Consider the following 15,044-nt stretch of genomic DNA (forward strand, 5'->3'; position numbering starts at 1 on the left):
CAGAAACTGCTGTGACTGAGTTGTCTTTTTATAACTCAGTGCTATTTTTACATTGAGGCTCCTTTCGCTTCTTGTAAATTAAAAGTAGCCTGAGCAGGAGGTTTCCACGTGTCATCTTTGAATGACCTCTATTGGCATGTGGAGCTGTCTTTCTACGGGTCGGTTCCCATGGGTCCAACCGTTTGACTTAACAGGTGTCACATGAAATGTGACAGCAAAGGCAGGGAAGAAGAGGACCGCAAGCCAGTGAACATGGATGTAAACAATGCTGGATTTAAACTACTTTAATCAGCATTCAATCTTGATTTCATGAATGTTGAATGTTTCTGTCTGGTGGAAATATTTTCTTTGCTCAGTCTTAAATGAAAACCAAATGAGAGTCAGAGTAATTATAGATAGATATAATTAGATTAAAATGATATGCTGTCACATTTACATTCTTAAGTTACAAAGAGTTAATGAAGGTCACATGAATACACGATGACTGAGTATTGAACATGTGACAACTGCTCGGCCACCCTGCATCCTAAACATTCATGAGTTAAACAACAGCTGAATAATGAATGATCGGCCATTGAGCAGGTTGAATACAAACCGTGGCGGCTCTGTTCAGCAGGGGACTGGGAAAGATAAGTAATAACAACCTACACTGACAATTAGGTGGATGATACCGGACAGAAGAATTTGGCTGATTTAAAGCCGTTACGATCGAACGAGTGAAATGGAAGTGTGTCTGTTCAGGCAGATGAGTGTAAGGCAGAAATACCTCCTGTGTAGACGAGCTGTGAGGCAAATTCAACAAAACCCTGCAATATTTCGGAAAGTTTGGCAATTTTTAACCTCAACAAAAGACAGGCAGAGCAAATTTTACTAATCCCTGTAGGTTTTTACACAAAGAAAGACATTCAAATTTAAATTTCTTACATTTAGGAGAATGGAAATGGCAAATATTTGATGATTTATGGAATATTAAGACAGTTGGCAACTCATTTTCTTTCAATTGACAGTTTGATTAATGCACTGATTGTTTCAGCTCTATTGTTTTAGGAAAACTGCTGCAAATGTGGTAATTTGGATATAGAACACTAATTATATAATCTAGATAATAAAAAAATTACTCCACATGATACTGGAGTGAATAATTAGTAGCACAGCCGCATTTTCACAGATCGTTTACTTCAGTTCATGTTGACTAAAGCTTTTACTTCATCCAAATATTTGGTGTATTTTATCTCATAATTATTGTGTTAATTGACAGACTTTTGTATGATTTGTATGATTAATTATCATCTGATTATTTGCATTCAATATCTTTGCGGCAGTTTATCTCTACCTAATCAACCATTGTGAGCACAAATACAGTAGTCTGTAAGTGGTAGTCTGAAAAAAGTCTGTAAAATCCAGCATTATTGAAATGGGTTAATGTGTTTTCAGAACCAGTGAGTGTGGCTTCATTCAACCAAACGTTTCTAGCTTAGAACTACAGCATCGCTTCTCATTTTTCACTCTGACTTTTCGAGAGCAACTTTTATTCTGCTGTGCAGGAGTCCGAGTAAAACCAGCGTCCTTAAAAAATCTTTATTTCTAAATATCTTCATTGGAGGCCATGGGCGGTCAGACAAGCAGAACACCATTAGGCCTTATTACACAGTTGTCAGTGTGCACACAGTTGTGAAAAAGAAAAGCGCTCAGCTACATGCTGCTGTGATGTATAATTGTAATTTCTGCAGCCATTGTAATTAATCACAATGTGCTTTTTCCCAAACCGCTGAGCCTGCCGTGGCTCATCTATCCATCCTTCCTTTTGCTTTGTCCTGTCTGTCCTCCTCATGTCCTGCCCTCTCATTGTCTTTGACGCTTGTCATTTTTCAACTCTGCATCACATCGTCTCCTTTTTTCATCTCCTACATCATGTAAGAGCTGAAACCTTTTCATAAATTGAGGGGAAAAAGACATGTCAGATTGGCACTAATGGTTTTGGATGTGACACAGGGGGTTTTGGATGGATTCACTGTGGGGCAATAATACTTTGTCAACTCCTGGAAATGACATACGAGTTCCTTCATCCCAAAGAGCTGAAGGTGGAGTTTTTCATTTGAGATCACATGAGAACAAAGATTCTCAGCTGTTTTGTTGCTCTTATTTCATCCAAACCTGATGACCTGTTATTTTAGTAAAGGTGGCATTTACACATTATGCTGGCAATTAATTTACATTTTTTGGCCAACTTTGTAATCTCCTTTTTTTTGTTATTTTTTCAACAGATTTGCAACATAATGAATGCATCTGAGGACGAATTTTTCAACTTCCAGGTAAGATGGTCACAACTTGTTTTTTTTGTTTTTTCTTGTTTTTTTTTGGAGAAACCATAAACTTCTCAGTTACAACAAAGATTTAAGGTGAGCTCAATAATGTGTCACTACAGGTAACTGGAATAATTCCGACTTTTCACTAGAAAAAGAGCAATGCAACTAAAAGTTGAAATTCCTACATGTTTTCTTTGGGCAGATCTATCTACCCTACTGCAACTGCTATAACTCCGGGGGTAAAGTGGGTCATCTATTAATTGTAAGGTCACTGGTTCAAATGCCAGTGGTGCGGTTGGCACTTTGCATGGCAGCCTGTGCCATCAGTGTGTGAATGGGTGAATGTTGTAAAGTGCCTTGAGTGGTCAGTAGACTGGTAAAGCGCTATACAAATGCAAGTCCATTTATCATTTACTCTGACTTTATGAGGGAGCAATTGTGTGACATCAAACAACAGTTGCAGCAAACATGGTGAGGGAGCAGGATATATGAGGTATTTACAGTATATAATGGGCTTGTGGACAACTGTCAGAGACAATTTCAAGAAAGTGTTTGTCCTCTATTTAATTTATACGTGCGTATATGTGCGTATACAATGCCTTTGCACTGTTGAGGGTTCACTTGTCTGTACACTTGAAACATCAGTTTGTCACAGTCAGCAATGTTTTTTGTTTACTTTTGTGAAACCTGAAATGATTTGAGCTCAGAAGTCAGAATTTTCAACTGGGAAATTTCAACCTCCGACTTTGACTTAAACACAGCATAACACAACAATTCTACTATATTGAATAACTTGATAAAGCACCAACCATCAACTTAATAATTTAATTTGAAGTCTGTCAACTTAATATCTTTCAGGAGATAATTCCTGTTTAACTGTTTTTCATCGTAAATGGTTTGTCCCTCAGTGACCTTATCGTTGAGTTTCCTGGGGAGGTCAGTGGGGAAAAGATTATGGGTGGTAGCTCAGGTGCTCAGCAGTCTGGTGCTCTTCCTCTTTTATACCTGTGATTTTGAGGACTCATGCAGCACAGTCGGTTGTATTTAAAGTGAAAAGGGTTGTATGTTGAAGACATTGCCTAATTGATCACTAGAAAGAAGGTACGGTGTCTTTTTAAATGTTAAAACCAAGATTATTTATATACATTATATTATTTATAGACATACAATTAGGTCCAGAAATATTTGGATAGTGACATCATATTATCATAACTGTAGCCCTGTATGCTATCACACTGGATTTGAAATAAGATTGGAGGAAGGGTTTAAGAATTGCAAACATTTTCATACATAGTCCTCTTAAGGGACCTAAGTAATTGGACAATTGAGTCAAAAGCTGTTTCGTGAGCAGATGTGGGCAATTCCCTCATTATGAAATCATCAATAAAGCAGGTGAAGGGTCGGGAGTTGATTTCCAGTGTGGTATTTTCAGTTGGAACCTGTTGCTGTGAATCCACAACATGCGGTCAAAGGAGCAAATGAAGGACGCAAGTGAAACAGACCAGCCTTAGGATGCAAAACAAAAAAAATAAAAAATAAAAAATCAGAGAGATAGCAGAAACATTAGGAGTGGCAAACTGAACAGTTTGGAACATTCAGAGAAAAAAGAAACATCTGGATGTCCACAGGAGACAACAGTGGTTGATTATCGCAGGATCTTTTCCATGGTAAAGAAGAACCCCCTTTTCACAACATCTAGTGAAGTGAAGAAGGCTCTCCAGGAAGTAGGTGTATCATTATCCAAGTCTACCATGAAGAGAGGACTTCACAAGAGCAAATACAGAGGGTTAACTGCAAGGTGCAAAACATTCATAAGCCTCAAGATTAGAAAGGCCATAACAGAGATGCCGGAACGCCTCTAGAAAAAGCCAGCCCAGTTCTGGAACAGCGTGAACAGATGAAACTAAGATCAAACTGTACCAGAGGAGAGGAGAAAAGCATGGAGAGGGCTTGGAAGGGCTCATCATCTGTAAAACATGGTGGAGGCAATGTAATGGCATGGCATGAATGGCTTCCAATGGCACCGGGTCACTAGTGTTTATTGATGACATGACAGAAGACAGAAGCAGCTGTATAAATTCTGAAGTTTATAGGAACATTCTGTCTGCTCACATTCAGCCAAATTCAGCAAAGTAGATTGGATGGCACTTCAGAGTAGAGATGGACAGTGACCCAAACCATACTGCAAATGCAACCCAGGAGTTTGTCAAGGCAAAATGGTGGAAAATTCTACAATGGCCGAATCAATCACCTGATCCCAATCTGATCGAGCATGCATTCCACTTACTTCTCAGCAGCAGTCAAGGCCTGGCAAAGCATCACAAAAGAGCAAACCCAGCGTTTGGTGATGTCCATGGGTTCCAGACTTGGGCAGTCATTGCCTGCAAAGGATTCTCAACAATGAACATTTTATTCATGATTATATTAATTTGCCCAATTACTTTAGGTCCCTTGAAATGAGGGGACTTTGTGTGACCACCCTAACCCCTCCTCCAATTATGATGTAAATACGCTCAAATTAAAGCTGAAAGTTTACACTTCACTTTGATTATTTCATTTCAAATCCATTGTGGTAGCCTACAGGGCCGAAATTTTGAAAACCGTGTCAACTTTCCAAACATATCCTGACATAAGTGTATATAACATTTTATGGAAGGCTACGCTACTCTAGAATGTAGTAATCATCAACTGTAAAATATAACAGTTTCAGTTTACTGTACATCAACATGAAGTCACTTGATAGTGATCCGATCATACACACACAGCTTTATATTATTTGGAGCCATATGACATAGATTTATTCATGCAGGAAAGAAAACACTCAGCTTCACATTCATATCTGTACCTGTTAACACCAGTTGTTGCTGTGAGATAAAACAGCAGTTTCTCTCATTATATATAGTCCAATTTTTTTTTTCGTAAAGTAATAGATGATATTAGCATTTTGTAGTCAGATTACAGTAATTGCATTATGTGTTACTCCAGAGTGATGTGAATACAAATAGAACTGATGTAGAAATAATGTATTAAAATATTAACGTGGCTATATAATGAGCCCTCATGTTCCATAAGAGACCACCAGAGAACAATCATAAGGAACCATTCTGCCATATAGTCATCATTCTCGGCTCTCCTTAGTTTAGATTAGTTTCCTGAGGCCCACAAAGGGCCCATTGTATTTATCCTTATTAGACTCTGATACTGAGACTGTGGTAGCCATTGTTCCCGGTCTTACATCGACCCTGGTTCTGCACTGCTGACAATTAAAGTCTGAACATCCACGTCTTCTTATATTCAGTTTGATCTGTGCGGGAATTCATCTCATTAAAAAAAAACTAATGAAAGCTTTGGGCCATGTTAGTAGACAGTCTATATTCTCCTCTGACTGTACAAATCAGGCTATTGGTGTTGTTCAAATCCATATGCCAAAAAAAATCTTTACAGTTGGTAAGTATATAAAAAGTATTTAAAAGAGTCAGTATTTTTTACCATTTGATAACTTTAAAGTCCCATATTGTAGAGAGTGATATTTTCATTCATTTTTTTGATTACACAGCAGGTCTAGGTGCTTCATTATTACTCTGAAAGTATGGAAATGCCCACTGTGGAGGTAAAAACGCACACAGCCTGTATTCAGACACTGTGTCTTTAGTGTACAGTCATCATTATCAGTGGTTTCACACACAAACGTTGAAGCGCCGTCTCGAGCAGTGATCTCTAACTTAGCAGTCGTCTCACCTAAGTGTAACGCTGCCATTATCCTCTACAGCAGCTCATGTACATTAAATGAGGTCGTAATATGACCCATTGTAGAAATGCTCACATGGTATGTATGATGAATTTGAACATATCTGGTTTGCAGAAACTTAACATGCCAACGTTTTGCCTTGGTGACTGGGCTGTTTAAAGGGAGGTATAAGGTTGCCGTACAGACATGCGTGCCAGTCTGGACAGATATCATGACAAAGAAATGTACAACTTCTGATGTTTTTATTTTACTACTTGATAGTTTTCGTTCAGTTTTGTGAAGCTATGCCATATTATTGTACAAGAGGAGATTTGGTCTTTTTTTTGCTCCTGAAAAATTACCCAAGCAAGTCTCTTTCATACATGTTTCCAATGGTTTCCACTCTGAGATGAGGCTAACGTGCAGCAGTTACTTTAACAACCACTGCTGCTGCAGGATGTTCAGATTCTAGTGGCAGTGAGCAGGTGAATTATTGATTCTCTCACATTTTCCTCTCAATCTAGAAGGTCAAAATACATTTCTGTGGGGCTCCTGCCTTCTGCTAAAATTGTGATTTGAGGAAAAAGAAGCCCTATATTACTGTTAGACTGAAACATGAATCCAGCTGAAGCATATTTTTATTTATGGTCACTGAAATGATTGTGTGTGTGTGTGTGTGTGTGTGTGTGTGTGTGTGTGTGTGTGTGTGTGTGTGTGTGTGTGTGTGTGTCACAGAAAGAGCCTCTGGATGATTCCGGCTGGACCATTAAGAACGTCCTGTGTATGCCAATCGTCAACAAGAAAGAAGAGATAGTGGGTGTGGCCACGTTCTATAACAGGAAGGATGGGAAACCCTTTGATGAAATGGACGAAACACTGATGGAGGTACTGGCCTTGAATGTGTGTTTGTGTGTGTGTGTGGCAGCACTGAGTCACTGGTTTATATATACACTCAGGCCATTCAGAGTGTCTGCATTATTTATTGTTGGGCCTGGAGGCTTTTTACTGAAGTTTCTCTATCTGCCTCACTGCTCAGAATTCAGTTGAAACACACAACACAACTGCTTAATCCTCATATGTTCCTTAAAATCAAATTAGTTTGATGAATGAGTTTAATATTTGACATTTGAACATGAGTTATTATTAAGAAAATGCTGAACCGCAAAAGTGATATGACGAAAACCCACTCCAGAAAGCTTTTAGACTGGATACTAATAATAGTGTGTGGTAACACTTCAGGAAATATTAGACATTTTCCTCAGCTACATTTATTTGCTACTTATAGTTACTATTCATATTAAAATTGAACATACAAAACACTTGATCAACATATAAAATACAAGGGATGAGTGAGTACAACATTAGTATCTTTATCAACATTAGACCTCAGAATGGGCAGGACCCGTGCCGGGAGTGAGTGGTACATGAACTGGAAATGGGCAGGACTAATCAGAAGTGGTTAGTTTTAGCCTAATATAGATATAGGTTCATCAGAAATTGCAATATGTATTATTTATTAGAAAACTATTCACAAAACAGCCTCAGAAATAGCTTCAGATCAATGTTTTTTTGATTATTTAATGTTATATAAATCTAAATGACGAACCTTCAGTCAGCTACCCAGTAAGGACATTTAACCCATCATGAGTACAGATATTGACAGATTTTACTTGGATGATGAAATGTGAAAAGTAAATTGTCTGTACCTGATACTTGTGTACATGCTCAACCCAGTGGTAAGACCCCAACGTTGCAACGTTAAGTTGCTGCTTACATGGAAGTGGAACAGTATTAATAAGTATTTTGACATTTGATACTTTGGATGTGTTTTTCTGGTAATGCTATCTAAATATTCAATTATATGTCTTAGATACAAGACTTTTTTTCTTATCTTAGTGTTTCTACTTTTCAAAGTCAAGAATCTACATTTATTCCACCACCGACAGGAAGTGATGTTGTTTCGGTTTTGGGCTAAACGCAACAGTTAGTCAGTGGCAGAACAGAGGGAGAAGTTTCACCTACCTTTCAATTTTATATTGTTTTTTGATCAAATCAAATCAAATCAAATCAATTTTATTTATACAGCCTCAATGGTCTTTACAATCTGTACAGTGAATGACATCCTCTGTCCTTAGACCCTCAATTCGAGTGAGAAAAAACTATCCTTGTTGATTGAAAAAAGACCCATTTAACCGGGTTAAAAAAACAAACAAACAATGGAAGAAACCTCAGGAGACGACTGAGCATGAAGAGGCATCACCAAATGTTGCCTGAGCCACACAACCTCCTGTCCATCCTGGTGACCTGGAAGAGGGCAGGCCACACAAGATAATTAGTAAGAGACAGAGTGAGGCATCAAGATTTACAGAAATACAGAAATGAGGAGATGGTGAAACAGAGGAGAGCAATGATCCAGCGGATCCAAGGGTGTGACAATCCAGATCTGTCAGTATTTCAAGGCAGCAGGAGCCAGTAGAGGTAGATGGTCTCAGGGGCCCGTGGTCCATCAGAAGGGCGCCTGATTGAAAAAGAGGAGGAGGAGAAAGAGGAAGAAGAGGAGGAGGAGGAGGAAGCTATAGAGTGTAGAGAGTGACACAGCTTGCAGCTTGTGAGAACAGAAAACAAAAACAAACTTGATGTTAATCAGAATAAACAGATTGTTTCTCGTCGGCAGTAAAAAGTAAAATCTAATAATATCTATCTCTAATAATAATTGATCAACCTTTCTCTTTCTCTCTCTGTCACACACACCCACTTGCCTTTAGTCTCTCACCCAGTTCCTGGGCTGGTCCATGCTGAACCCCGACACCTACGATAAGATGAACAAGCTGGAGAACAGGAAGGACATCTTCCAGGACATGGTGATGTACCACATCAAGTGTCGCAAGGACGAAATTCAGAACATTCTGGTAAGCAAATAAATGTTAAACAAAAAGAAAATCAGCTACTGTAAGGATAAATGTATCAACAAAAATATTGTGTAAAGACATACTTTTAGAGTTCAGCTTCCATTGTTAATTATGTATGTTTCAGTCCTACTAAGACATTACAGTCATTTTTAAAAGTATATATGTAAATAAAACATATCTCATGTCCCATATGACTTTAACATGTTCATTCAAAACAAGTAGATAATATTAATCTAGTAAAAATTTTGATATTAGATGACAACAGGACATTTGACAAAAGTTTGAAATTTTAGCAAACATCATGAATAACATTTTCTAATGATTGTATCTTAATGTTTAAATTAGGGGTAGCAGGCTTTTGTTGAGATTAAATAAAACACATTCTGTGCTCTAAGGAGGTGATGAAGGACGCACTATTAAGTAAATAGAATAAAAAGAGTGAGACAGAAAAAACTTGTTTCACAGGAAATTAAATTCCCAGTTAGCACCTTGGCTTATCATTTTGGTATTTGTGCCAGACGGATCAAAAGCAGTCAGTAGATATGGACGATATAAACAGGAGGGTGAGCATCGTTTATAAACTGAAATAAGCTGTCAGATTTTCTATGAGGTGATTCGTCAGTGGACATGGAGGGAACAAAAGCAGGAAGATGACCTGTTTTGACCTTAGATCAGGAGTCGGTTGATTGATGCTGAACCGTTTCATCCAAGGTGAGCGTTGATGATGTGTGTTTCCCCAGAACACCAGGGAGAGATGGGGGAAGGAACCAGATGAGTGCGAGGAGGAGGAGCTCGAAGAGATTCTGGTAAACAACAACAACAATGAAAAACGTCCGGCTTGTGTTGCAGCAAAATAATTTTTTTTTTCCTACAATGCAACATGATTCTGTGAACGGTATTGAAGGACATGACACCATGTTGGAAAAGAAAAGAACAGACTGTAACACTACATTGAGAACATGCTTGACACTTGACCTTTTGGTTACATTTTTAAAGGGACAGTTCACCCGAAAATACATAGTTTTCCTCTTACCTGTAGTGCTATTAGTGAATCTAGATTGTCTTGGTGTGAGTTGCTGAGTGGAGATATCAACTGTAGAAGTCAAAGCAATAAAAAAATAAATGTAAAAATCACAGCAATGTCTCCTTCTAGAAATCATGACCTGGTTACTCAAGATAATCCACAGACCTTGTTGTGAGTGGTTTATGTTGAGTAACTGGGTCAGGATTGCTGATGAGTCTCCAGAAGGTGAGTGTCATCTAGTAGCATTATACTGAAGAGAAGGCAGAGATCTCTATAGCAGACGTCTCCCAAAATCTGCAACTCACGCCAAACTATCTAGACGTATAAATAGCACTACAGACAGACATTGTATTTTTGAAAATAATACATGACAATATTCACACAAGGATCAACACCAAGGCATGACTAAATGATGGCAAACACATAATATGAATTTATATAAACAGTTGTCTCTCTCTGTCCACAGTCGGAGGTCTTGCCCAACTCCAAGAAATCTGAGATTTTCGAGTTTCACTTCTATGACTTTGAACACAGTGAAGTGGAATTGGTGAAATGCGGCATCAAGATGTACTACGAACTGAAAGTGGTGGACAAGTTTCATATTCCCAGAGAGGTGGGCGGTTTGTTAATTATTTCTAAAACCATGTATTATTATTATTATCATCATTATTATTATCATTATTATTCTAATGTTAAATTTACATATATGGAACATATTTGAGAACTATTTGTTTTGTTAGTTGGAATGAAACATTTGTTATAAAGCAGGGCCTTTTCATTGCTGGTTGTTTGTAACACAGTTTTGTTCCTTTTGTTCTTTTTCGTATCATGTAAATGTTAAAAGTGAAACACCATGTGTGTGTTCTGCAGGCCCTGGTGAGGTTCATGTACTCTCTGAGTAAAGGCTACAGGAGGATCACCTACCACAACTGGAGACACGGATTCAACGTGGGACAGACCATGTTTACCCTGCTGATGGTCAGACACACTCTCTGTACACTCATCAATCCCTCACCTCCTGCCCTCAATCTTTTCTTCCTCCTCTCTCCAGTAAAACCCACTCCTCTCCTCCTCCTCTTCCTCCTCCTCATCTCCCCTCATTTTTCATCTTACCTAACCCTCATCCTCCTCCTCATCCTCCTCTCTGATTCATAGTAATAAACATTCTTTATCCACCTATTCCATTCCACTGGAGCATACTATAAGTGTGACTGGTGTGTGTATATTTGTGTGTTTGCATGGGAGGGATAATGAAGTGTGTCTGTAAATGAAACTGGTCATTAATAAGAAAACCAGCGAGTGTCACTGTTGATACACACACTGCCCTATTGTGAAACCTGGTTATGTGCTGCCATATCATGCAAATGCACATATGCCACAATATTTGTGTATATATAACTCAATGAATCAAGAATGCGCACCTTCCTGCCTGTGAACAGTTGACCATATAAATAAACTAGATCTCCTCTGTGTGTGTGTTTGTGCCATAGACAGGTGATCTGAAGCGTTACTACACTGACCTGGAGTGTATGGCCATGGTGACTGCCGGCTTCTGTCACGATATTGACCACAGAGGAACTAACAACCTCTACCAGTTGAAGTGAGTACTTTAGAAGGGAAGAGAGAGGGATGGACTGTTTCAGCATCCTATTTAAAGGGGAAATTTGTAAGATATGGGCCAGAACTCACAAACTGAGCATTATCAACAGAAACTTAAGAAACAACAGTGTTGACGTTGTGTCACAGACAGCTATGTATTGTTTCAGAGATGTCAACTATAGTTAGCATGCTAACCAGCTAAACGTGACTTCTCCATTCTCTCCAGTAAAACCACTTTTATAGCTCAAAAGGCAATCAGTCTGATAGCCCCTGCAGCTTCTGGGAGATGTTCTGTGTCCCCTGTCTTCATCCTGACCTCCGTCAGTCTTGGAGACTGTGTTCAGTCTGACGGACTGACGGTTTATTCTCAGGATACTAAACCCTGTTGAGCTGGGCCCATTAGACTGCTTGTTTCCACTAGCTCCACGGCTTACTGAGCCATGAGCTAATTCGCTAACAGTAGAGTACCTACAGTATTACAGCAAAGGATAGCTGACAAAGACCAGCAGTTGTCAGTTACAGTTGTGATGTGTTGCCCTGTTTATTTTTGGAGCTATCTTTGAAATCTTGACATATTTTAAGAATTACACCTTTAATCATTTGTAAAGAGATGATCGAGGGTTGTACATTTATTTGTTTTTACGTAACTTTTTTCATTAATTTTGATGGTGCGGCTGTGTCTGTAAAACTATATTAATTTCGCTATTGTCTTTTATTCTTTCACTTGCTTTGAAGGCTCTGTAAAGTCTTGGGATTCATCTTCCTGAAAATATTAGAATCAGTCAGACAGCGCTGAGGCTTCAGGGTTGGATAAATGAGAACACAAAGGTTGCTGAGGCGAGCTGAGTTACAAGCAGTTTAAACTGAGAGCCAATACAATGCATGGATGTAGTAATAACTCACAAGTGGTTTTGTTTTTACACTCTGAGAAGACACACGAGACATATATTGTAGCCGACAAGTTTTCAAACAATATCTCGAGGCCCTGAAGCACAAAAACCTGTAGCCTGTCCTAGTTAAACTATGAATTGTATATAAACTGAGGTAAAAACTTGTCAAATGGGGAAAATCCTCCCAAAATCGAAGAAGACAGTGAACAAACGTAAACAACATGACATAGTGTAAAGATTGTTTCTATTTGTGACTTTAATTAATGACCTAATTTCTCTCCCTCATCTTGAAATCAAACTGTTGGTCATTCTGAGAGTGTTCAATTGACTCAAAGCGACAGCAGCCACTCCTCCCTTGTCCAGACGGGCTGACCTCAGCTCTTTAGGTGAAGGTAACGTCACACATGGAGAACATCAATGAGCTGATATTGACCAGAAACACCTCCAGCTGCTCTGCTCCACCTGCTGATGGATGAGCTAATGAGAGCCGCCATTAGCCGTGGGCGCAGCAGGCCAGGCCCACCCTGGGTTTAACATGCATGATTTATCACTGTGTAACCGCCCAACATTGTGCGTGTGTGTGTGTGCGTGTGTTCCCAGGTCTGGTAATCCTCTGGCGAAGCTTCATGGCTCCTCCATCTTGGAAAGGCACCATCTGGAGACTGGCAAGACTTTGCTGAGAGATGAAGTATGCTGCAGTACACACACACACACACACACACACACACACACACATAGGGGAAGATATACCTGAACACCCTTACAATGTAGAGCAATCAAATGCACCAGTCCTTGAATTAATACAATAAGAACTGAAGCACAGCATCTGTCTTAGTCTCTTAACCAGCTTCTGTAACTATTTGACAAAAAAAAAAACATTTTGAAAGATGAAATTGAAACAACAATTGAAAAAAATGACACTGAGAATTCTCCAATGCTGATCTATAGAATGATACAGGGAACTTAGGCTGTTGATGTAACTTTTGCGCCTGTCTCTTGTTTTTCAGGGGTTAAACATTTATCAGAATCTGAACCGCCGTCAGCACGACCTCGTCATCCACCTCATGGACATTGCCATCATCGCCACTGACCTGGCTCTCTACTTCAAGTCAGTACAACAGCTATTTACTGATTTTTAATTTGTAACTTGGCTGTCTGTCAATTATTTCACTGCTTTAGATGCTATTCTGCAAATTAGGACAGACACATGTATTTATTTAGGGGCTTGTAGAGGTAGCTCCCCAAATTTTACACATTTAGTTAATGTTTACGGATGGGAGGAAAGATGTGAAGGCTGTAAAAAAATCTGCAGGTGGCTGTGACATTAATGCCTTGTAAAGCATATGAGATAAAGTTATATAAGATCGGAGCCCTGATTTGTCTCTGTGCAGAAAGAGGACAATGTTCCAGAAGATCGTGGATCAGTCCAAGACCTACGAGTCCTGGAACGACTGGACCAAGTACATGATGCTGGAGACCACACGCAAGGAGATTGTCATGTAGGCACACTCACGCACACACCCACACCAACCAGGAATGTACAGACATGCAGATCTCAGTCATGTGTTGTGTTTCCAGGGCCATGATGATGACTGCCTGTGACCTGTCTGCCATCGCCAAACCGTGGGAGATTCAGAGCAAGGTACACACCTGTGTGATCTCCACACAAGCTCCTTTTCATACTTCAGTTGTAGAATGGCACTCCAGGCACACTCACATCCAGCCGTTCGCAGTAATAAGACACGCACTCGAACACAGGCTCCAGGAGTGGCTCCGTGAGAGGGGGACCAATGATAAAGTAGACGGAGAATGACATTTTGTCAGCGCTGCCACTTCTCTCAGCAGCATTCAGCAGTGACTCCTGACGGCCTCATGCATCAAAAGCAACTTGGTGCTTTTCATTTCCCTCATCACCACCTGGCAGGCTCAGCATTTTATATCAGTTAACTGTGTAATATACACATCGCCATGGAGCCTGCACACACAGGCATATCAGTGTGAACAGGAAGCATCTCTGGTTGCAGCCACTGCCATACAATGATTTTTTTTTTTACCTTCATTTGTCTCCAATTGACAGGGAACATATGTTTATTTCAGAAACATCTGCTTCACCTTCTTATGTATGTACATAAGGTGAAGATTATCAGTTGCATCAATATAGAACCCACAATAAAAACAGTAATCGTGATTTAAAACGCTGCTAGTTGAGTCCTGGTGACATGTTGACAAAAAAATAAGATGATAAACTGTTATGTTTCTCAGGCAGTGGTTCCCAACCTGGGGATCATGACCCCTTCCAAGGATTTTCCAAAAAATTCTGAAGAATGGAAGATGATAGATAAAATATTAAAAATGAAAAATATGTATTTATACACACGCAATGACGTTTATTTGTCAGATCTTCCTCTGATCTGTGTGACCAATCAAAACACCAAGTTGGCCTTCATCCTGCTGGTTCTTTGATTCAGTCTGATGCATCTGGGCCTTAAAGGTCCAACAGACAGCATTCAACCTCACTAAACGTCAGGAAACAACTATTTGCTCTGTGAGATAGTGGAGTAATCACATCCTGAACAGAGAGTGACGTCA

At 39.4% G+C, this 15,044-nt stretch overlaps 1 protein-coding gene across 1 annotated transcript in view; it reads left to right on the forward strand.

The window, feature by feature from the left end:
• The window catches only part of pde6a (phosphodiesterase 6A, cGMP-specific, rod, alpha), a 39,170-nt gene that overhangs the window by 12,187 nt on the left and 11,939 nt on the right, over window positions 1-15,044 (forward strand). Inside the window, exons 10-20 of the mRNA XM_037077222.1 lie at window positions 2,265-2,312; window positions 6,769-6,918; window positions 8,799-8,942; window positions 9,683-9,748; window positions 10,433-10,579; window positions 10,837-10,944; window positions 11,457-11,566; window positions 13,056-13,143; window positions 13,463-13,563; window positions 13,847-13,954; window positions 14,034-14,097. Coding sequence (XP_036933117.1) covers window positions 2,265-2,312; window positions 6,769-6,918; window positions 8,799-8,942; window positions 9,683-9,748; window positions 10,433-10,579; window positions 10,837-10,944; window positions 11,457-11,566; window positions 13,056-13,143; window positions 13,463-13,563; window positions 13,847-13,954; window positions 14,034-14,097 — 1,134 coding nt within the window. The remainder of the gene's footprint in view (window positions 1-2,264; window positions 2,313-6,768; window positions 6,919-8,798; window positions 8,943-9,682; window positions 9,749-10,432; window positions 10,580-10,836; window positions 10,945-11,456; window positions 11,567-13,055; window positions 13,144-13,462; window positions 13,564-13,846; window positions 13,955-14,033; window positions 14,098-15,044) is intronic.

The sequence above is a fragment of the Acanthopagrus latus genome, chromosome 18, assembly GCF_904848185.1.
Source record: "Acanthopagrus latus isolate v.2019 chromosome 18, fAcaLat1.1, whole genome shotgun sequence".
Classification (NCBI taxonomy): Eukaryota; Metazoa; Chordata; class Actinopteri; order Spariformes; family Sparidae; genus Acanthopagrus; species Acanthopagrus latus.